At 39.7% G+C, this 23,555-nt stretch overlaps 1 protein-coding gene across 1 annotated transcript; it reads left to right on the top strand.

Moving 5' to 3' along the window:
- Positions 1-14,400: 14,400 nt before the first annotated feature.
- Positions 14,401-22,692, top strand: tkta (transketolase a). The gene is made up of 14 exons (XM_041981713.1): positions 14,401-14,724; positions 16,047-16,164; positions 16,284-16,397; positions 16,508-16,605; positions 17,445-17,636; positions 17,807-17,925; positions 18,082-18,278; positions 18,412-18,576; positions 19,518-19,674; positions 20,144-20,274; positions 20,378-20,461; positions 20,576-20,669; positions 20,928-21,050; positions 21,676-22,692. Exons 1-14 carry the CDS (start codon positions 14,618-14,620, stop codon positions 21,861-21,863), a joined length of 1,887 nt encoding a protein of 628 aa, XP_041837647.1. The 5' UTR covers positions 14,401-14,617; the 3' UTR covers positions 21,864-22,692.
- Positions 22,693-23,555: the final 863 nt, after the last annotated feature.

Genomic DNA, 23,555 nt, shown 5'->3' with positions numbered 1-23,555 from the left:
GCAGAGTAGTCTGACCGATGAGCTGGCACTTCACCAGGGTGAGCGACTCGGATGCTGCTGGCATAATTTGCCTCTGAAAGAAAATGTGTAAAAAAAAAAAAAAAAAGATGGCATTAGTTCCACATTCCTTTTAACAGTTAAGGTAAAATAAACAGTCACAACAATTTAGTTGTTTCAGCTTGTAGTCAAATGTCATTGTGGCAAAATATGACCAACAAAGTCTGACCGTAGCAGGAACGACCACATCAGCAACTGCCTCTGCTAAATCTATCAGTCCATTTGTCCTTCTGTCTGCAGATGAATGATCCCACTGCTGAAGCACCTTGGTGTAACAACAGTGCAAGAAGCTCCTGCACACCAGTGAAAGTGCATAGTTGAGTTTGCACAACTACGCCACTGCCATTATGCCACTGCCCTCTATTATTTGTGATTGTTATATCATCAAATATTTCTTATGGTTTATTAACCGATAATATTTAAGAAAATGGTTGTGGACCATGTTCTCCCTGAGCATACAAGTTCAATTCAGGTACTCTAGTTTCAGTCCAAAAACATTAATGGTAAATTAATGGGTGCTTCTTAATTCTCCTGAGGATTGACAGAAAGCACAAATGGTTGTTTGTGTCTGTGTTGGCTGTTTGATGGACTGGAGATCTGTCCAGGGCCTAATATGCTTCTCCTCTTTGCAGTTCCTCAGCGACTGGGATTTAGAATAAGCATATTTATGTTTATGTATGTATGTATGTATGGATAGATGGATGGATGGATGGATGGATGAATGGATAGATGGATGGATGGATGGATGGATGGATGGATGGATGGATGGATGGATGGATGGATGGATGGATGGATGGATAGATGGATGGATGGATGGATGGATTGATGGATGGATGGATGGACTGCGTTTCTGCTGTGCTGCAGGCCTAGTATTTCGTATAGCTGATTCTTCTGTCTTGAAACTACCACAAAGAACAGATTTTGAGGTTCTCCTCTATATAAAATGAATGGACTTTCTCCATCAGTTCTAACAGTCATCCATAACATTAAAATAATCGACAGGTAAAGTGGATTATATTGATCACATCATCAAAAAATTTGGCTAATTTTGGGTCCCTGGACTTGCACCACCCCCACCTAAATCTTGTTCCAGTTATCGCTGAACTTGTATGCCCCATACTGGAAATGACAGAAGCTTTCCTCAGCAAGACAGTTTGTCCTGACACCATAGACCTGCTAAGGAAAGGCTCAAGTGACCTAAAAAAGAAAGCTCCATCCAAGTTTACTATTCCAATCTGATCTAGCACTCAGTCTCTGGATGTATATGACTCCAAAGAAGGTCCCCCAAATTCCAGAAGATCCACTGCAAACATCCCACATACTGACATCATAATACCAACAGAGATTCTGTGTCTATTCCTTAACAGATCAGTAATATATTTTTGTGGCACAAGGGGAACTGACGCAGTATTAGATGGTTTAGATGTTATGGTTTGGTGTATTTCACACCTACAGAAAGACAAGTCTTGTCTCTGAGATCGCTGATGTACCAACAATCAGTTCAACCTCCAGTGAAATTGCTTTTAGTTTTTGGTTTTAGATGTTTGACCTAATATTGTAAAGACTTATTGAGAATATGTATCATCAGTGATTACTGATTCTATATATATTCTACATATAAAATATGATCTGATAAAGCAGCAATGGTAGAAAATGTCCATATTAATATCACAGCACATTTCAGCCTACATTTAATGTTTGAAGCCAAATAAAAATGTCTTATTTCACTGTAGAATTATCTGACATGATGAAAGGGAGGATTCTAAATTAAACACGTTAAATCGGAAACGGGAGTCTTTATAACTGGATACCTCTGTTTAAAAAAGGGGGATAAAAGAGCAATTTATCTTTTCCGGGAAAGTGCAACTAAGATAATTCCATAATGAGACCGTATGTGAAATATTTTCCAACTTAAGCAGAGAAATTAAAGAAAAGTCTCGATGAAGAGGGACATTTTTCCAAACTACGACAAATAAGAAAGACTGATCCGGCTTTGATGTTCATATCAAAGCCTAACCATGTTTTTTTTTTTTTTTTTTTTTTTTTGGAATAAAGCATGAAAGAAAAAACTGAAGCAGGTGCTTAATGCAGCTCACGTCAGAGCACAAACAACGCGTGTAAAATTGAGAGCTGCCACTCAGACATCACTTGCTCACAACAGTTGTGTAAGTCCTTGAACTGCGAGCAGGCCCCGCAAAGGAAGAAACAGAAAAGGTCACATTGCAGTGATGCTCCGAGAAGAATTAATCTTCTTATTGCCTACTAAATGCGCGTTACTGCAATGCATGACTCCACATCTTGAAAGCACACTGCAAGCTTTGCATCTTCTGTGTGCTACGGTTTGCCATAATGTAGCCGAGGCTACAGCAATCTGAGTGTGTGAACAAATGCGTTTTTTAAGCCTTTTTTGGGGGGGGAATATTTATTTCACTGCTGCATCGACATCGTCGATTGAGCTGTGATGATGAGAATGAAAACTGACATTTCCATGAGCGATTCGTGACAAACTAAACCGCGCGTCCTCGTGTTCTCCTTGGACACTACCAAGGTAAGTCGTGCCCCCCCCCAAAAAAATCAATGTAAAATGACAGTCTGACTGCAGGCGCTCGTAGTGAAAACTGAGCAACGCAGCCGTCAGATGTTCCTCGCTGCTCTGCAAAAACATCTGGCAACCTTATTTAAAACAAACCTCAATCAGATGCTCACTTGGGGCTAATAGTGGACAGTTCACGTGCCCAGAACCAATGTCAGTTTATGGAAAAGGTGTCAACCCTGACGGCGCTCTATACTAACGTATTCATCTGTATTGTTTCTGATGAGGCGACTGCCCTACACACACACACACACGCACACACACAAATCTACTGTGACAGCGTCGAGCTGAAAGTGGCCATTGATATTGGCTGTCCTCTGACAATAACGAACAAGCATCATCACTGCCTGTTTGAGGGAAAACGCAGCTATGCTAAGAAGCTAACTTCTGTTATGCTGAGCAGAACCCGCACCGAGCCGTACCTTTCCTGAAGACTTCACAATTCAGCCGCGGTCCTCTCCGCTCGGTTGCACGGGTCCAGAGAAACGCAGGTGCGGGTTCGGGTTAAAATTAATCAGCTCCCGAAGCAGCAGAGACACACACAGAATGCGCATTAATTAAGCTCTCCCATGGTGACTGTAGAGAGCTGGAGACAGGCGAGAGCGCACTATAAAGGACAACAGAGCATCATCGTCCGCTGCCTGCTTATCGTCACGGCGCCAGTGAACAGTGAAACGATCGTTCATCAGAGAGCAAGCTCTCATCCTCCCCCTCCTCCTTCTTCTTTTTCCTCCTAGCCCCCCAACTCTCCTGCTTCTGCACAATTCACATAGGTGCTTTTGAAGAGCCCAATGATGCACGTGATCTTTAGTAAAAAGTGACACCTGTCTCATTTAGTACCACACAACATCTATTTTTTTTTAAATATTCTGTAACTCAGGTTATAGATGGAAGACAGAAAGGACTTGGTATTTAGACAGGCTTAAAATTTCTAAGTTATGAATAAAAAAACTTTGGGTTGCCAAATTATGTAAAATCCTGCCAGCATCAGTTTCTGCATTTTCTTTTAGAGAGTAAATTTACAAATGTTCCATGGAGCTCATCAGTTTAATAAACTATTAGCATTCTTTTTACAGAATTTCTTATCAGTTGATTTATCAAATTTATTCTAAACGAAACAGAAAAAACATTTCAGATCCTTGTATCCTCCAAACTGTCCATGTATGTTTTTTGTTGTAGCTCATTTATGAACCCTAGATAAATGGTTCATTAGCTGCTTATAAAGTAACATTTATGGAATTTTGCAAAAAAAACAATGACAACAATGGCAATGGGTAGATATTAATGATTGATTTTGAATATGACTATTTCTCTGATCATGTGATAATGACACACAGTGTTTCTTTCCAAATTACAATTTAATTTTCAGCAATCTTCATGAACACTAGTTACAAGAATTACAGCGTCTCTTGGAGGCACCTGCATCTTCTAAGATTGCAATTTCTAGCACATGCAAGTTCACCAATTTTCATCAGAAGAGCCAAACAATCAAATTCACTCATCCATTGTTTCCCTGCTCCAACACACATATGATTCAAATGAATGAGTCACTGAGCAGAACTTGATAAGCTGTTGGATACATTTAATGTCAATCAGGTGTGTTAGAGCAAGGAAACATCAAAAACCTGCAGGATTACAGCTCTCTACCAAACTTGGCTACCTCTGGTTTACACCAATGCTGGGTTGTGAGGGGGTGGGAGTCTATCCCAGCCAGGTTACCAGGCAGAGTGCAACCTGGATAAGTCACCAGACCATAACAGGGCCAACAAAGAGAGACAAACAACCATAAGTCTCAGCATTCACTCTTGGATAAATTTAAAGACACCAGTTACCATAAAAACCCTGTTTTTGGACTATAGGAGAAAGTCAGAGTGGAGACAAGTCTCACCATACTCATGAGACCATGGAAACTCTGCATAGGAACTTTCCTGTTCTGAAGTGACAGTGCTGACCACCACACCGGCATACAACCCCCATCCCTATTCAAGCATTAACAATCTAAAAACCAGCAAGTCCGTTACTGAAATGAAAGCTGCAGATGGGCATCATTCTCCTCAATCAAGTGCATTTAACATCACGGTGCATTAAGAAGCTGGTTCAAGGAGAAAAGCTTTAAAATCCACAACTCCAAGCACCTGCCCAAATGAAGAAGGAACCAATTGTCTACATGAGGAAGGTTTTACAGCTAGATGACACATAGATTGAGTTGTTTAATACCCCTCATTGACCAGAAGTGTGTTTGGAAGAGTAACAGTGAAACTTTTATTCCCAAACAATATTGTACACATTATTTTTATTATGAAGCTTAATGGCATGGCTGCTTTGTCATCAGTGGGACTGGCTGATTGCACCAAGTGGATGGAATAATAAAGAAGACTACCTCTGAATACTGCTCCCTCAATGATTAGATAGACAGTTGAACACAAATTGATGTTCCAGATGGTCGATGGCATAAAATATGCATCTAAACTGGTTGTAAAATAGTAAAAGCATGGAGACAAATATGAAGTTTCTGGAATGAATAAAATCTATTAAATATTAAATTAGAATATTAGAGTACACCATGGGATTAAGTAAGTTTTATAAATAAAGGCTGCAGTGAAAAATAATTAATTATATTTTCTTTTAAGAGATTAAGATATTGAATATATAGGCATATACCATGATATCAGTCATAGTCAATGTGAAGAGTTTACTTTCATTCACCTGAGAAAAAGTCATCTGGGATGTTATTTATGACTTTGCCATTGAAGTCAATGAAAATGTCTTGATTGCACTGATAGTATGTCGCATGTGTTCATAATGAGAAAGTAAGTCAACACCAGCTCACTTGATCTCGTGGTAGCACCCTTCTCTCCTATTACAGCTGCTCTTTTTAAGCACGAGTTCTGTCTGAAGGCTTTCAGACATGTCAAAGTGAAATCTTATTAAATTTTGTAGAGTGTTTTTTTTCCTCTGGTGTCTCTCTTTCAGGGAACCATTTGATCTAACTCACAATATCACTCCTTGTAATACTCTTTGTACTATTGTTTAAATTCTTTTATTCACTATAATTATTAATATATATTTACCATAATATTCATTGTAACTGCCACCAGTACTTGAACACTTGTCATACATATAAATATAGACTACCATACATTAATCCCACCCTTATAAAAAATGCATGATCAAATGATTAGCCTTGACCAATAGAACACTCTTTAAATAAACCTAAATTTTAATAAATGTTATAACCACCATAACAATAAAGAAATTGTTTAGAAAAAGTGACGTTTTACTTACATTGTGAATATACAAGTGCAGGCATTTCATGTATTATCCAGAACTTATTACCTCTTCTCCAAAATACTTAAATATCTACAACCACATGCAGAGTCTTATCTAATAGTATGTTTGCTTTTGTAAAAACACTTTGGTACTTCTAAGCGATCATTGTTAGTGTTGTAAAACTCTTACCTGAGTGAGGTCTCTGCTTCACCTACATGTTCCAGTTGACACAGCAGTTAACACTCATCTTCCTCCATGTTAGGCTGGTCAGCGAGTGAGCTGCAGCAGTGTTTGGTGAAAGCAGTAGACTGACTGAACGAGGAGGCTGGCATGAGGTTCACCGTATCGGTTTACTAGTCTGCCCGGGATAATGGAGTGTTCCAGAGTCATCTTGAATTATTCACCTATGGATAGAATAGTGTGTGTGAGTGTGTATTTTTGTGTGTTTGTGTTTTTTGTGAGTGTGTTTCTATGTTTCTGTGTTTATGTGGTCTCACACACAGTTGTTTAAAACTGCTGAAAAGGAGGGGGGGCAGTCAAGTGAGATGAAAACAGTTTTATGCAAAACCTGTCTCAGTTGTTATCTCTATATTGAATAATCACCCAGTTTTAATTCAGGCAGGTCTGAGCAGTGGAAAATGCAGTCTACCCAACAAATGACAAGCATTATTCTGTGTGTCTGTGTTGAACACCAGAAACTGGTGTGGTGGTTGAATCCAGAGTACATGTTGTACTTAAGAGGCAATTAATTAAATATTAAATGGCACAAGATTGCTCAAGTGTGGGCAAATAAGTTGCGGACACAGGAGATAATTGATAACATACTAGTGAGAATGACACCACTGGAATTCTGTGTTGCCTGTTAAAAGAGAATAGTCAATTAAAAACTGTTTCTAAAATTTGTCATCTTGGTGGTATGGACACATTGAAAGGGTTGGACCCACATAATGCACAGACACTAAAAATGACTGACAACAAACTCTGTTATGATCACTCAATTACCACAACAACATGAGAAAAAGACATGACTTGGTCAACCAGTTTGGGTATTTTGAAAGTTGAAAACAAATAAATCAGGTAACAAAGAAAACGGCTGTAATGCTTGTAATCTATACATGAATAACCATGTGGAGCAGTGACAAGAAGTCTCCAGGAATTCTCAGCATCTAGCCAAGAAATAATTTCTGCAATAAACAATATCTTTTGAAGCAAATGACCATTTATCTGTTTTGACTTTTAAACTAATTAATCAAGAAACATTAATTTATGAAGTGTTTATGATTTTTTTTTTCCCTTAGAGATACACAGGCAAGCTGTTTGTACTGTGTATTAAATTGAGGTAATGCTCTTTGTGCTCCGGCTTCATATTTCCCATCAAATTGTTTTTTGACCTGGTTTCTCTGTACTGATGATTGCCCCGCTAAGCCTGGCGTATGGTTGTGAAGATGGTGGAAATAACACTTATACACTGCAGTTCATTCACCTGGAACAGCTGATGCCCATGTATCTGTGTGTTTGTGTTTTTTTGTTTTTTGTTTTATTTATTTATTTATTTATTTATTGTCTTCAACGTCTGTGTCTGTTTTCCTTCAAACTCAGTCACTGGTTCTCAGGAGAAAAACGCAATGCAGTTCAAAATCACTGAAAAGGAAGTGAGAATATAGACAGAGGGTGCAGTGGCCCCCAGGGACTACGTCTGTTATTTGGCTCATTGCTACAGCATGCCCCCACCTCTGATTTGAGTTTCTCTGCTCCAAATGCACACTTAGAAAATTAACTTAAGTTGAATAATGATTCACTTCCAAGGACAATATAAATAAATGTATTTAATTTACATCTTTTTCTCTCATGCTGTAAATTCTCTTAGCCTAGTTGCTGTCTTTTATCCCTGAGTTTCAACTTTCAGCAGGCCCCCCTCCATCGCCCTCCTTCCTTGCTTCCTGTTGCCATTTTTTAATCAGATTGCAATAAATCTACATGAGTAGTTTACTTGTGCTCATAAGCTGTAAAACTGTTTCCTTTCTCTCATTTAATCTCAGTCTCCGTTCAATGTTACGTATCTCTACTGGCTGCATTTGTTTGTTAATATTTGTTCTCACGTAGTGAATATTGTAAAAATGACCACATGTGACTTAATATGATACCCGGGTCTGAAAATGCATATGAAACCTTACTACTGCAGCATATTTGTGTGCATTGATGCAACAAACAGTGCTTTAACATGCTTATGAGAGCCTGTGTGTACATTTGAGTGTGGATGTGTGTGTGAGGGAGTGTGTTGGTGGAACTGCTTGAAGGAGAGCAGTAGTGATGGAGCCTGAAAGCCCTGCAGCGCAGCTGTTCTCCCAGTGCATCGTCAACTTCACTGCTGAGCCCACAACACACGCTCTGCCTTAACCCCTACTCACATACTCTTCTCTGAATCTTTCTCTCTTCTTCTTCTTCTTCTTCTTCTTCTTCTTCTTCTTCTGCATCCACTTACTCTGCTTATCCAGAGCTTGTCATCTGAATCTTTATATCTTACATCTTCAAGTTCATTGAATCCTCTTTGCTCTAATTATCTCACTTAATCAGTAGTTCCACCTCTATGCAAGGGCCATGTCATGACATCCCTTTCTCCTTTCACTTCCTTTTTTTTAATCATTTATCCTCCCAGCCCTGCCCATACCCTATCAAGATGATCACCCAGTCCATCTGTGTCCGCAAGCTTGTGTATGATTGAGTGCTCTGTTGACAATTCAATCACTAGTCCTATATGCTTTGGTCTCTTGAGATGTCAGTGGGTGGGACCTTTGGGTGACAGACAGCTCTCAGATAGAAGGGCAAGTGCCCTGTCATCATGGTGACTGCAGAGCGATTTAAGAAAATGGACTGATAAGAGCAGAGTGGAGGAGGCTCAAGCCTTAAGGAGTGACTGGCATTAAAGCAATGTACCAAGATTCATGGATGAAAGTGTGAGAGTGTATGCATATGAATGTGAACATATTCCTTCTTGTGTGCATCTGAGCACGCCTGTGTGCAAAAATGTTTGGCCTGTGAGTAAGTGTGTTTGTGTATATCAACATCTGTGCTAATTCTAAATTTGCAGTAATTATTCAAGACCAACAATCCTGTGAATGTTTATTTTTCTCTACACCAAAGGGGAAAAAAACATTGTGTTTCTGGAACCACATACACATACTGTGTGTTACATTAAGGCATTGTTTCAAAAGTGGTGGCTTTGCTCCTCTTTTTCTGCCAGAGAGATTAAAAATAGAAACATCCATGCTCTCTGAATGTACTTTCCCTCCAGGAAGTGTGCAGTTGTGGGTGTAAGACATTGGCTGAACACCATCACGTGGCATCATCTTCCCAGGCTACCATTGGTTGGCACCTGTGGGGCTCTGTGAAGAAAAGCTTTTCTGACAGGACCCAGGAGCCCAGAGGAGTTGCTGGAAACTGGGAGAAGGACAATGTCGGTAGAACCAGGATAGCAGTAAGGGAGGATCAAAGATGGCATCAGTCTGTCTGTGAATGTATAAGTACTGGGATGTGACCTCCCAGCAACAGCAAAGGGCAGGAATCCACAGAGATGATCACATGGATGCGGAGGTTAAAGAGAAAATGAATGAGGAAGAGGGGAGGGCTGTAACACAGCATGTGCCAAGATCATACAAGTTCAGCTCACATTTGAATTTGTTGCCATCCTGTCACAGCTAGCAAACATTACACGTCTGAAACTCTGGTAGTAACCTGTTTCCATTGATCATTCCTTATTTTCATTGATTTCAAAACTGTACAATTCTGTCAAAACTTATTTCTTTAGCTAATGTGTTATACTGTTTTGTGTTTTCCTCTCAGTTATTGGCAGGCCGATGCAACTTGAACGAAGCATTTTTATGGCATCGTCTTGCAGCATATATGAGGAAACAGTGTCCTCTGGTGCTTGACATTTGTAAAACACATTGTCTTTCATTAAAGGATGTTTAAAATAGACAGATAGAGAGCATTAAATAATCCTGTGACACACAGAGGATAGTTTACTGCTTGTTTTCATTTTAACTTGTTTTATTGGCTTTTTTAAACATTGTTTTTCAGTAAAACTGTTTCAAAATGTAAACATCATTAGACACTTTCTGACATACATGCTTCTACTGTATTCTCTGTTCTTTACAGGTCTTGAATTAATCAGTTAATTTTTACCACTTTTCTAATTGTCAAGTTTTTAAAACTATGGAAAATAACTTCCTATTTTTTATTTTTTTTTTCAGAGAACATACTGTTCACACACCTCTACTAACATGGGCCAAATAATAGGTTTATATTTTGTATTCAGTACTGGCTGACAGTCTATGAAGGGAAGTAACTATACCTATGAGTATGGATGAGCTAATTCCTTAGTTCACCCATACAAAATAAAAAAATAAATAAAAAACAAAACAAAACTTAAATTATCTTGGTGAAAGTGAGCTGATAGTTAGCTGTTGGCACATGGTGTGTTACAAAAGACAAAATGCTTTAGTGAGGAGCCGAATACCAAAATTGTGAATTGTGGTTTCACAGCTCCTGGGTGCTCAAGTGCATAGTGGGCATTGGCGTACTTCAAATTGAGTAGAAAGCACATATTTTTAAGGTTCTCACATTCCCTTAGAGTTGCTTTAATTCTATTCATAAAATCATGAACTATTTTAAATTTTACATAAAAAAAAATACTGTGAAATGATATTTTGCTTCCTAATTATTTTACAGGAAAGCAACTTAGGCTATAACTGAAAGCTTGAGGAAAGCATGTATTTGTTTTACCCAACACTAACTAATGATCATAAATCACATCAAAACCTCCAACACCCATCCAATGACAGCAAAAAGAATAAATGTTACCTTTAGCGTCTCATAAAGAAGTTTTGACCTGCATCACACTGTAGAATCTTGCTCAGTGCTGACAAAACAATATATTTCTCTAAACCACTGATCATATTACAAAGTTTCTCTTCAGTATATATAGAGAATAAAAAACAGAAACAAGTCAAATGTATTAACTTGAACTATCCCCTAGATGGCAGGCCAGCCCTCCCCATGAAGACTGTTCTGCGTGCAATGGTTTATGCACACATTCTCTATCAAACACTAATTTAAAACCAAAGAATTTTAAGGATATATCAATATGCCTTTCACAATTTGCAGATACTAAGTTTAAATTCAATACCTTAGATTTTGGATTTGACATTTATATTATGTATTATACTGTATACATTATAAGCATGTACAGGTAATTGGTCTAAAAGGATTAAAATTTGTGGGGTTTTTTTTTTGTTTTTTTTTTTTTTTGTTTGTTTGTTTTTGTCATATGAGACTATTTCCCTGTATCTATGTATGGTGTCCTTAGTCTGTCATCAAACTTCTTGAGCATAACGTTGTGTCAGGAATGGCGGTGGAGGTGAGGACCCAAATGCAGACAGTAAGGCAGGAGGCAGAATGATGCTGTTGACCAAGGTTTATCCCGAACTCAAAACAGGAACTGAGGCACGACATGGATGAACATAAATAAGGATCTGACAAGGAGTAACTGAAAACCCAGGACTTAAATACACAGACTGATAAATTAAACACAGGTGACGTGCATGCAGTAATCAGGCAAGGTGCACTAACGAACAGAAACCAGAGAAACACAAAACTAAGCCCTGAACACCAAAAAACCAAGAGCAAAAACTAGAAACATGAACAAACTAAACACAGTCAGAATCCGAAACCATAAACCATGACAACATTGTAGAACTGACAATAGAAAAACAGCAGAATAGTACAAACTACACAGAGGACTGTTACCTTTATGTAACACTGACCTCTTCCTGGGTAATTTTCCAGCTTTTTTTCGTCTTAGCCTTTTCCGCTTATACACTGTTTCAGAGTTTCTTACTATGATGGCATGATGAGAACAGTGGAGCAAAAGCAGCAAAGCAGTCTCAAGACCAGTAGGCCAGTATATTTGTATAGCACATTTCAGGCACAAGAAAACTGACAGTGCTTGACATAAAACATGCAAGCATCACGTATGGAGTCCTCATGATCTTTGGCACAGACTGCTTGTTTATTTGGTCAGCATTCGCAGCTCGTGACCATAGGTGGAGGTAGGAACATATATCGACTGGTAAATCGAGAGCTTGGCCTTTTGGTTCAGGTCCTTCTTCACCACAACACACCATTGCAGAGTCCACATCATTGCAGACGCCACACCAATTCGCCTGTCAATCTCCAGCTCCATCCTTCCGTCACTTGTGAACAAGATCCCAAGATACATGAACTCCTTCTCTTGGGCAGAACCTCATTCCTGGACTGGAGAAAACACTCCACCATTTTCTGACTGGGGGACCATGGTCTCGGATTTGGAGGTGCTGTTTCTCATCCCTGCCACTTCACAAATGGCTGCGAATCCAGCGAGAGCTGAAGATCACAGCCAAATGAAGCCAACAGAACCACATCATCTGCAAAAAGCAGAAAACGAATTCTGAGGCCACCAACCCGGATCCGCTCAACACCTCGGCTGCATTTATAAATTCTGTTCATCAAAGTTATGAACAGAATTGGAGACAAAGAGCAGCCTTGGCAGAGTCCAACCCTCACTGGAAACTGCCCGCAATGCAAACCACTTGAACTCAATGTTCCCCGTCTCACCTGGATCATGGTTGAAGCTCTGCCAGAGATGGGAGTTAAAACTCTTTCAGACACGGGGCTCCACCAGACATTTTCAGCAGACCCTCACAACACCTTTGGGTCTGCCAGACCTGAGCAGCATCCTCCCCCATCATCTGAGTCAACTCACCACCAGGTGGTGATCGGTTGATAGCTCTGCCCCTTTTCTTCACCCGAGTGCAAGTTCGATGATATGACTACAAAGTCAATCATCGAACTGCGGCCTAGAATGTCCTGGTGCCAGGTGCACAAGTGGACACTCTTATGCCTGAACATGGTGTTTGTCATGGACAATACACGACGAGCACGCAAGTCCAATAACAAAACACCACTCAGATTCAGATGAGGGGGGCCATTCCTCCCAATCACGCCCCTCCAGGTTTCGTTGTCATTGCCTACGTTAGCACTGAAGTCAGGACCCTTCCCCCCACCCGAAGGTGGAGGGAGGCTACCCTCTCGCCCACTGGGGTAAACCCCAACGTACAAGCGCCAAGTCGGGGGGCAATGAGTAAGCCTACACCTGCTTGGTGCATCTCACTGGGACAACTCCAGAATGGAAGAAGGTCCAGCCCTTCTCAAAAACAGTGGTTTCAGAGCCCAAAGGATGCGTCGAGCTGAGTCCAACTATATTTAGTGAGAAACGCTCAATCTTGTGCACCAGCTCAGGCTCCTTCCCTGCCAGAGAGGTGATGCTCAATGTCCCTAGAGCTAACTTCTGCAGCCTTCAGCTACCACCCAGCTCACACTGCACCTGACCCCTACGACCCCTCCTGTAGGTGGTAAGCCCACAGGAGAGGGGGCCTATGTCACCCTCTCGGGCTGAGCCCGACCAGGCCCCATGGGCAAAGGCCCGACCACCAGATGCTTGCCTCTGTCCCTAATTGGCAGTTATAATGTAACTGAAATGCAAGACATGAAATGGCTAAATTTCCCGGGATTGGACTTCTAACTTCTTTAAACAAGACTAACAACTGTAATAAAGTCACATATTTGTATGACTATGACAAGAAAAATAAAATCATTGACAAAAGAAAGAAAAGCTTTCAGGCTTCAGTACAGAAAGAAACCCCATCTTGGGCATTAGGGGCAAAATATTTTGAAATACACACAACAAACAGCAAGAACAGGTACAAAATATTGTATTGCAGGTTAGAGGTGTTAGCAAAGGACATGTTCTCAGACAAAATTAGTCTTTAAGAGATTCTGGATGGTAGAAAGGAATGCCATGTTCTTACGGATTTAGTTTATTTGTCTCTTCTACTACTTCTTCTTCTACTTCTACTTGATTTTGTTTGTTTGTTCTATTTTTTACTACTATATTGTGCTTGGGATGTACTTTGTTTTTTGTTCCCATGAAGAGGATACAGTTATCTTTGACTTGCATTTTAATTTTGATGGACTTATTTTCTTTTTTCTTTTACAGAAATTATATTATATGCAATTGATTTAATTTATGTCTTTACCTGATTTCCTTTTCCTGTTAAATTCTCAACTAATGTTAACTCATCCTTTTCCTAGTCGGGCATGTGGAAACACAAGCTTTGGCAATTAGAATAGGGTGCTCTGTTTGAATAAATAACAAAGAAGGACCAACCATCATATTTGAATGATTAGTTTTGACAGTAAAGCCAAAGTGAATTAGGATGAGGTGCTTCAGAATTACCCTCCACCCCTCTAACATCACAGTCACCCAGTAGCCAATAGAAATCCTGCCATTATATTTTAGCAGCAACACCCATCCTACGTCACACCGTCCCCCATCCTCTATGTGTGTTTGTGTGTGTGTGTGTGTGTGTTTGTGCATCTATGTGTCTGCATGCCCTGTAGGATAAATCCAGCCTCTCCTCTCTTCTCGTCCTCTCTTTCTTTCTGCCTCTGTCTCTCTTACACACACATTTACAGGTGCTGCTCTCTGGCAACCCTCTATCACATACACACTCACATACACTTAGTTAAAACACACAAACTCGTCACAGGGTTGTTGTTGGCCCACTTTTCTGGTGCTGCAGATCCAAACATTTTGCCTTCATGGAGGATTACCACAAACCTGACCAACAGACAGTGCAGGCGCTGAGGAACATTGCCAACCGCCTCCGAATCAACTCCATCAAGGCGACGACTGCAGCAGGCAGCGGGTGAGAAAAATCAACTTATTTTTTATACTTTAGCTCCACCGTTAGACTCTGAATGAACTGCATATATAAAAGAAAGTCTTGAATAAGAGACATAACATGATGCAAATATAATTTTTGCTTTTTAACATGCACAAATGAACACCAACACACTCACACACACACACACACACAAATGCAAGTAAAGGGCCAAAGGAACAATGTGTTCTGTCTTTGTGTTCTTTCTTTGGTCTATTGACAAATAATTTAATGATCAAAAGCTTTTTTTTTCTTTTAAAATCCTATTTTATTCGTTCTTATATTATTTCCAAATAAAACTAGTTGTATTACAGAATTCCTTTTTTTTATACTGTTTTATTTAACATTTAAACTGGTTTAAATGTGCACATTGGTATAAAAAATGTATCATTTTGAGAATAATGAACATAACACTTAAGTCACCACAAACATGCAAAGCAAATAAATTTGTCTTTTGCATATTTTGATTGTCTCATTTCAGACATTTTTTTAAAAAGATGTAAATTACCTTTCATACATATGGTACATTTAAAAGAATTTTTTTAGTTGTAAATATACTTAGAAGGTAAAATAGATATTTTATTTAACATCTGATTTTGGAAAGACAATGTGTGCCTGTGCAGCATCAGACACAATAGGCTTCCATGTGCAGTAGTAGGTGAATTATATGTCACGACAGCCCATGCATTGCAAGGTTGCTGCAGTCACATCAGTCATTTTCAACGGGAGAATTATTATAATTAGTTTAGAATCTTTATTTTTCTTAAGGGCTTTGATCAAGGTCATCAAATTAGTTGTTTTCTGTCTTTATAGAGATTAGCAATGCAATTATTTTTATTTTCAAAGCAAAAGAAATGGAATTATTTGCTTACATTTAAAAATGAAGGAAACTACTTGTGCTGAACTCCTCATTAATATAATTCAGTCATGCCCAACTCACAGTGACAGGAGCAATAAATGCAATAAAACCAACAAATATATTAAATAATGCTGACTTTAATATTCAAAGCTTTGTAAGTATAAATTACTCATCTGTACTGGATAAAAAGGGGAAAAACCAGCCACTGATTACAACGAACTGCGTTCGGATTCCACAGAGCTGGAAGGAGTAGTTCAATATACTGTCTCTATAATGTTAGAATAAAAATTATTTTAATTTCAAAAGGCATTTGCAGTTAAACCCTCATCACCGCTGTATCTAAAACTACTCTCTGTTTGATCATGCTGTTGATATAGATGTAATGTTTGATCAAACTTTATGTGCCTTTGTGTTTGTATTTCTGGGTAACATCCTCTTCTCTTCGCAGACACCCGACATCATGCTGCAGCGTGGCAGAAATCATGTCTGTGCTTTTCTTCCACACCATGAAGTACCGCCCTGAAGACCCAAGGAACTTCAACAACGATCGCTTCATCTTGTCCAAGGTGAGCAATAGTGAGCCTTGTACTCGTCTGGAGATCCCCCTTCGTATTTGTTTGTGTGTGTATATATATATGTGCATGTGACATTTTAAATTGCCATTACTGTTTTTTGTCTCTCTCAGGGTCACGCTGCCCCTGCTTTGTATTCCATGTGGGTTGAAACAGGTTTCCTGAAAGAGAGCGACCTGCTCAGTTTGTGCCAGGTTGACTCTTCCCTGGAGGGCCATCCAACCCCTGTAAGCAGTCACAAACTGTACCACCACTGAGGGATTATCTCACTGACCGCAGCAATGAATCAACAACTAATCTGCTCCCTGATAATTCTCATGGTTTGTGTGCATTTCAGAAACAACAATTTGTGGATGTAGCCACTGGATCGCTGGGGCAGGGTCTTGGTGTGGCCTGTGGAATGGCTTACACTGGGAAATACTTTGATAAGTCCAGGTAATCTCTCATAAATGTGCACAACACACAAATGGAAGACACATGGAAACACTTAGTTATATGGCAGGTTTTTGCAGTTTTGCATGCTTTTAAGTCTTTTTGCATTCATGTTTTGACTTCTAAAATGGTAATCTACGCATTTTTCGTTTTATTTAAATTTAGTTTTACAGAATACTTCTTTCTGGTGTCTTCTGAAGAGGATATAACACATTCAGTGAATGTGTGCTGCAGCTACATGCTCTGCTCTCACGATTCTTCTGCTCTAATAACCACAGGCACAGCAGTCGTATCTCAGTTATTTTTACCATCCAAGCACATTTCGTCTCTGACTAAAATTCCGATGTTGCACTTTTAACAATGAATTTGTTTTCTAATAGTTTGCAGTTTTCTTTTGTTTTTTTGTTTTTTTTAGTTTTATCATTTACAAAGAGGCAAAATTCAAAACAATACTTTGTGTAAACATACTTCATTATTTAAGGTAATGTGTTGACATATATAACAAAAGTACATAAAAGTTCATTTGCTTTTGAAACAAGTGTCTTTTGCAGTAAATCCATTTGCTTGGAGAAATGTTTTAAAGATGGGTGTGAAATTCAGCAGCCACAGTCCCAGGGGCCTCAGGGAGCTTTTTTCCTTTAACAGCCGATTATCAGTCACCGCCCAGATATAGAGATAGAATCCGTCTGACTGGAAAACTGTTTTCCTGAGAGACTTACAAGCAACAAATATACACAATTTTCTCTCTCTCTATCTCTCTCACACACACACAAACACACACACACATATTCATGGAAAGATATGCACTAATCAAATTATCTAAAATTGTTCCTCCCCCTCAGTTACCGTGTGTACTGCCTGCTAGGAGATGGTGAGATGTCCGAGGGCTCTGTCTGGGAGGCCATGTCCTTTGCCTCCTACTACCAGCTTGATAACTTGGTGGCGATCTTGGACATTAACCGTTTGGGCCAGAGTGACCCTGCACCCCTGCAGCATCATGTAGAAAAATACCAGAAGCGTTGTGAGGCATTTGGGTAATTACATTTTGACTATTCAAACTGAACTGGAGTCTTACAGCCAGTGCACACTTTTTACACAGTGTTTTACCATTTTAATCAGTTAATTCCATTCAAGTATTTACATGTGATCTACTGAAAGCATGCTTTTTAGGTTTTAATGTCTGCGTGTTTGTGTGTGTGCATAGGTGGCATGCTATCATTGTGGATGGACACAGTGTGGAAGAGCTTTGCAAGGCTTTGAGCCAGCCACGTCATCAACCTACTGCAATAATTGCTAAAACCATCAAAGGCAAGGGCATCCCAGGTAACTGTTTGTGTCTCTTCATCTGCAAATGCATTGCTTTTGCTTTTCAATAAATTATACAAAAAAAAGTTCCCAGAGTCAGCTTTAAGTTGTGAGGAGTAAGCCATCTGATAAAAAATGTCTGTAAATTTTTCTGCTGGATTTATGTGGTTTCAGCTGCGGAGGATAAGCTCGGGTGGCATGCCAAAGCTCTGCCCAAAGACATGGCTGAGATGGTTATGAAGGATCTGCAGAGTCGCATTATGAACAGCAGTAAGCACCTGTACCCAACGGCTCCCATCGAGGACTCCCCACCTGTTAGCCTGAGGAACATCAGGATGCCGAGCGCACCAAGCTACAAGCTTGGAGAAAAGGTTTGTTGCTTCAACGCAAAAAGAGACTGCTTTTCTTCTGTTTTCATTAACCTTTAATGAATTCAATTAATTAATTTAATACAAAGTTTACCGGCAAACTACTAATGGTGATGGCTGATTCTTTTCTTAATAGATTGCTACTCGGAAGGCATATGGAATGGCACTGGCAAAGTTGGGCCGCTACAATGAGCGTGTTGTGGCCCTTGATGGAGACACCAATAACCTCACCTACTCTGAGATCTTTAAGAATGAGCACCCTAACCGCTTTGTTGAGTGTTACATTGCTCAGCAGAACATGGTATGATCCCCTGATCAATCTCCATTTTAAAGCCCTTTTTTGCAAAGTTCGAGAACAACATATATTAAAGAGTAAATTACTGATTCTAAGTTCAGACTGGCTATGAGCACAGCCTCACAGCTGCAAGTCTGAGCCTGTATTATGAAAATATTCACAACTTGCCTACCCATAGCGTAAGTATAGGCAACAACAGAGCATATGTGCCTCCTTATAGAGAGCAGCTGCTGTGAACACTTGTGACCTGGTGACACCTTTTCTTTGCTGTTGTTGATATTCTATTTAATTTTAATTCAGAGACAATCAGACGCATTCTTTGTTCTGTTCTGTCTTCAGCAGCAGTCATCACTAATGTAGGTCAGCCATGTGTATGATGGTAAGCAGTCATGACAAGTGTATTCAGAAGTAAAATATTAATAAGCGTAGAGGATGGAACCATCTGGCAGAATGCCTGGGAAAAGTCAAAAGTTAAAGGATGCAATAATTGCGGTTGATATAAATTAATCATAAAACTGTCATCAAATGCACATAATTGTACATTAATTTTACACATATAAAAATAGTAGCAAGTTTTAGTTTGTTGCAACAAAAGAATCCTCACATCAGAGATTGGTTATGGAAAAGCATATAAGTTGTTGGACTGTGGAAATCCTCAGAAAAATGAAAAAGGAAATTATCTGTAAGAAGAGGTATGCCACTGATTCCCCCCATATGGCAAAATAATCTGAAGAGATTTGTGAAAAACCTTACTTGCTGGATCTCTACTTAAAGTGTTCTTTGGTTCAAAGAGGATTTCAAATATGGTCCATGCAGCAAATATTTGACCCTTGGGGGTATCTTTTTTGGTCAAGAACCCATGTCTGTCTCACTTGAAACAGAAAAATTTATATATCCTGTGTGCTTATATAGTGTAGGTACTAAGAAAAAGTAATTTCTTTTCCCAGGTCAGTGTTGCCATGGGATGTGCTGCACGAGAGAGGAACGTAGTATTTGCCAGTACTCTTGCTTCCTTTTTCACTCGAGCCTATGACCAGCTGCGCATGGCAGCAATTTCCGAAAGCAACATCAACTTGTGTGGCTCCCACTGTGGTCTATCCACTGGTTAGTAGACCGCCGCTAATAAGTCATGCACACCACAACCCCTCTCACATATCCCATCAAACAACACTCTCACAAAGTTTCCTTAATCCTTTCACACTGTTCAAGCACTTCACAATATCTGGTTCCTCAGGCTACATTCACAATAACCCTATAAGATAAATGAAATTGTGTGAGTTTGTGAATGTGCACTTGTCCTTTCTCTCTTTCCCTCTAATACTGTGTTTTCCTTACTATTTGCCCCACTTGGCCTTTCAGCTGTTACTCAATCCTTCCCCTTTTCTCCCTTCGTGTCTGCCCTGGAAGCTGTCAGCAGGGAACCAAAAATCCCTCTGTTAGTGCAGGTACACTGCATGCAGTCTGGTCTTCTGGCCAATCATCTGCATGCATCAGCTCACCCAACCACTTAATTACTTTTAAGGATTTCCTCCATGATGAAACATAAAATAAACAATAAATGTTAATGTTACAGGAGAGGAGGGCCCCTCTCTGATGGCTCTAGAAGACATGGCTATGTTTAGAGCCCTTCCCACAGCAACCATTTTCTACCCCTGTGATGGTGTATCCACAGAGAAGGCTGTGGAACTGGCTGCATCAACAAAGGTAGTCATAATGCAACTGCAGAATTGTGGCTTGCTTGCAAGATATTACTTGTTGTAAAAGCAATCTTCCCTGTAACCACTTGTCATTTCCCCCCTTCAATAAGGGTATCTGCTATATCCGAAACAGCCGCCAAGAGAGCGCCATCATCTACAACAGCAATGAGGATTTCCATGTTGGACAGGCAAAGGTGTGACTTTCTACGCTTGTTTAGCTGATAAGATAGTACGAGTAAAGCTATTGCTTTAAAATAAACATGTGAAACACTGCGATTTGAAACAGAGAATATGATTGCCTTTGCTAGGTGGTGTACCAGAGCAAAGAGGACCAAATTACTGTGGTTGCAGCTGGAGTGACTTTGCATGAAGCCCTTGCTGCAGCTGAACATCTAAAGAAAGGTACAGCCCAGCGAAATACTAATTTTTAATTTAACATGGCTTCACATGCAAATTTTGGACTCTCATCTTTAATTATCTTAACCTTTTGAACCTTATGATTAAGGCCTTTTTGTCAGTATAGAAACATTTCCTAGAACAAATTAGAAAAGTTCTAGTAGTCACAAGAAAATGCTGCAGAATCTGTGAAATGGATGCTCATTTGGAGAAGCTTCATGAGTAATGAGTGGTAATGTATTGTTTACCAAAACCATCTTCCAGAGAGGATCTCTGTCAGAGTCATCGACCCCTTCACAATCAAACCACTGGATGTTAAAACCATCATGGACCACACACGAGCTACCAGGGGACGAATCCTCACTGTTGAGGACCACTACTATGAAGGTGGGTTTCCATAAAAGCTGCTCATGCAGCACAGCTATTGCATATTGTATGACCACCACCAACCTAGCAGCAGCGAGCTCTGTAACATAATGCAGCTTTAAGACTCAACCATTGGTCTGTGTCATTGAGTGTGTTGTGGTGGCACGCTTCCATTGGTTCAGTGATGGAGACGTGCTGTGGTGGCATTTACTTATTGGCTCAAACGAGGCCATCTTGTTGTGAGCCCACATTGGAGGAAAGGTATTGGTTCTGTGGTGTGTTTTGTAAATGTAGGAGCCAGAGAAGCAGAGTGCTGTCAGATTTCCTTAGCTGAGCATGTGCCCATGGGGCTGACTGTGACCTAGATAGCACAGTCTGGCTTGCCCTGTGCCTCAGAGAGAGGGGGTGGGTGATGGCATGGACTAGACTGGACAAAAGATATTTAGCAACGGTAGTCAGTTGGATGTTTTGTACTTTATTCATTTTACATCTGGACCAGATGTAGTTCAGAAGTAATTTTCTCTCTTGTTTTCTTCTATATGTGGGAAGAGGCTTATTTTTTAGGTTGCTGGTTGCTTGTCATTTCTTTCAAGGGAATATGTTTTTCTTCTTTATGTCTCTCATGTGCTAAACTGTTATTCCACAGGTGGTTTGGGGGAGGCAGTGTCCTCAGCAATGGTCAATGAGTCTGGCTTCAATCTGCACCGTCTGGCTGTTTCCCACATTCCCCGCAGTGGCAAACCACACGAGCTGCTCAAGATCTACGGCATTGACCGTGATGCCATCGCCCAGGCCATCCGCAAGATGCTTAGCAGCTCTACCAATGCCAAGTAATTTTCCTCATGCCCCACCCACCTCTCGGATTACATCCCTGTGGATGAATATAAGCAGTCAAGCATATTTTTGATTTCACATGACACCCAGCTCTCTAAAGTCATTCACTGTGAATACCCCTAAACGTGATGTATTGTGATTTTTTTGTGCAGTTCACCTTGAAGTAGTTTCCATTAACCTTCCTTTTGTGCATTCATAACACCGTACACAAACACAAAAATACACAAATTCAAACACACATCCTCACTCATAATCTTAACATATTCATGGTTTTAAATAAAATGCTGCCATAGCTGGTGGAATCTCACTTTACAAAACAATCCATTGTTTCGTCTTCAACATGTGTGATGCTTTGAACAGTTTTCAAATGCTCATTTTTTTACCTTATTAAACTGGAGATGGTTGTGTATTGTTCTGATGTTGCTCTTGGGGTGGGGCATAGTTTTAATATGGGTGTTTGTCATGACGACAGTAACAGAAAGAAACAAACTGAGTTGTTGTTTGTAGAAGGTAGTGGAAAAATAAATAAACAAATGTAAGAAGGTTATTAGGAGCAGTCAAACAAAGCCAACAATTCAACTTTTGTGTTTGCAAACCCTTTCCTTTCAGCACTCTTTTTATTATTGGTTTTAAAAGGTACCCTAAACAAATACACCTCAGGGCTGCAGGTCCATCCAGTGCTGATAGAGTAGGACTAAAAGAGAATATGGCTGCAAATATGAAGATAGATAGTTACATCTGACTTGTGAACCTAAGAAAAAACACTTTCTTTGTTACTTGAAATTTTGTATGTCCCATACTTTCATGTAATAAAGCCCTCTGCATTTGACAAAAAAATCATCTTGATGTGTTTTTCAAGCAGTGCACACACCCAGCATTCTGCACAATGAAATCCTTATTAGTGGTGGCAAATAGGAGAGTCATTATATGTAAATTAATTAAATTTGGTGTTATTTTTCTGTTATATTTATTTATTTGCTTACGGTACATCCCTGAAAATACATTTTCTTTAACATGAAAACGACAAGCTGATGATTTGACCATAACAGAGTTTGTATGTTTGCTTCTATGGTGACATGAATGTCTTCCTGGCATCTCTGACTCTTTTAGGTTAACCTTATCAAACACAAGTCTGCCCTTTGGCCTTTTTTTTTTTATATTGGACAGAAATATACTGCCTCCAGCTCCACCCTCTGTGGTTGTAAACGCTTCTACCTCCATGCTCTCTTTCTCTCTCTTAGTTTCCTGTCCAAAAGAGACATACAAATGTTTTAGTTAATTCAAATACCATTATTTAAACATTCCAAGAGATTCACATAGACTGAAGTTAAGCTGGTGATAAAGCTACAAAGGTTGTCAGTTTAAATTTAAATTGGCAAATAAATTAGCTTACCTACTTTAATGAACTATATTTCCGTTTAGCTCCCCTAAGAGCAAACATTATGATTCCACATCCATAAGACAGGGTGTAGACTGAAACAAAGAACATTCATTTAGAAAAACAGTATTAAGCCGTGGCATTTGGATATCTATGTTGTGAAGTCATGTGGGATTATTACAGTATGTGGTATTTACCGTGATACGAGCTCAGATTCAAGATGGCCACGAAGAGTGCAAAACAAAACCCCCAGTAAATGTCTAAAGAGAGTTAGAGGGTTGAGTCAGCTCCTGTACTGTCAGCAAAAATCTGCT

This window comes from Melanotaenia boesemani, chromosome 3 (genome assembly GCF_017639745.1).
Source record: "Melanotaenia boesemani isolate fMelBoe1 chromosome 3, fMelBoe1.pri, whole genome shotgun sequence".
Lineage (NCBI taxonomy): Eukaryota > Metazoa > Chordata > Actinopteri > Atheriniformes > Melanotaeniidae > Melanotaenia > Melanotaenia boesemani.
The sequence above is the reverse complement of the archived record's forward strand: the minus strand, read 5'-3'. Positions and strand labels throughout refer to the sequence as shown.

Excerpts from the sequence above, each read along its gene's own strand:
- tkta (XM_041981713.1), top strand. The coding sequence starts at position 14,618 with ATGGAGGATTACCACAAACCTGACCAACAGACAGTGCAGGCGCTGAGG. Across the intron at positions 17,637-17,806 it reads AAGCGTTGTGAGGCATTTGG|GTGGCATGCTATCATTGTGG; the intron begins GTAATTACATTT and ends GTGTGTGCATAG. Across the intron at positions 17,926-18,081 it reads CAAAGGCAAGGGCATCCCAG|CTGCGGAGGATAAGCTCGGG; the intron begins GTAACTGTTTGT and ends ATGTGGTTTCAG.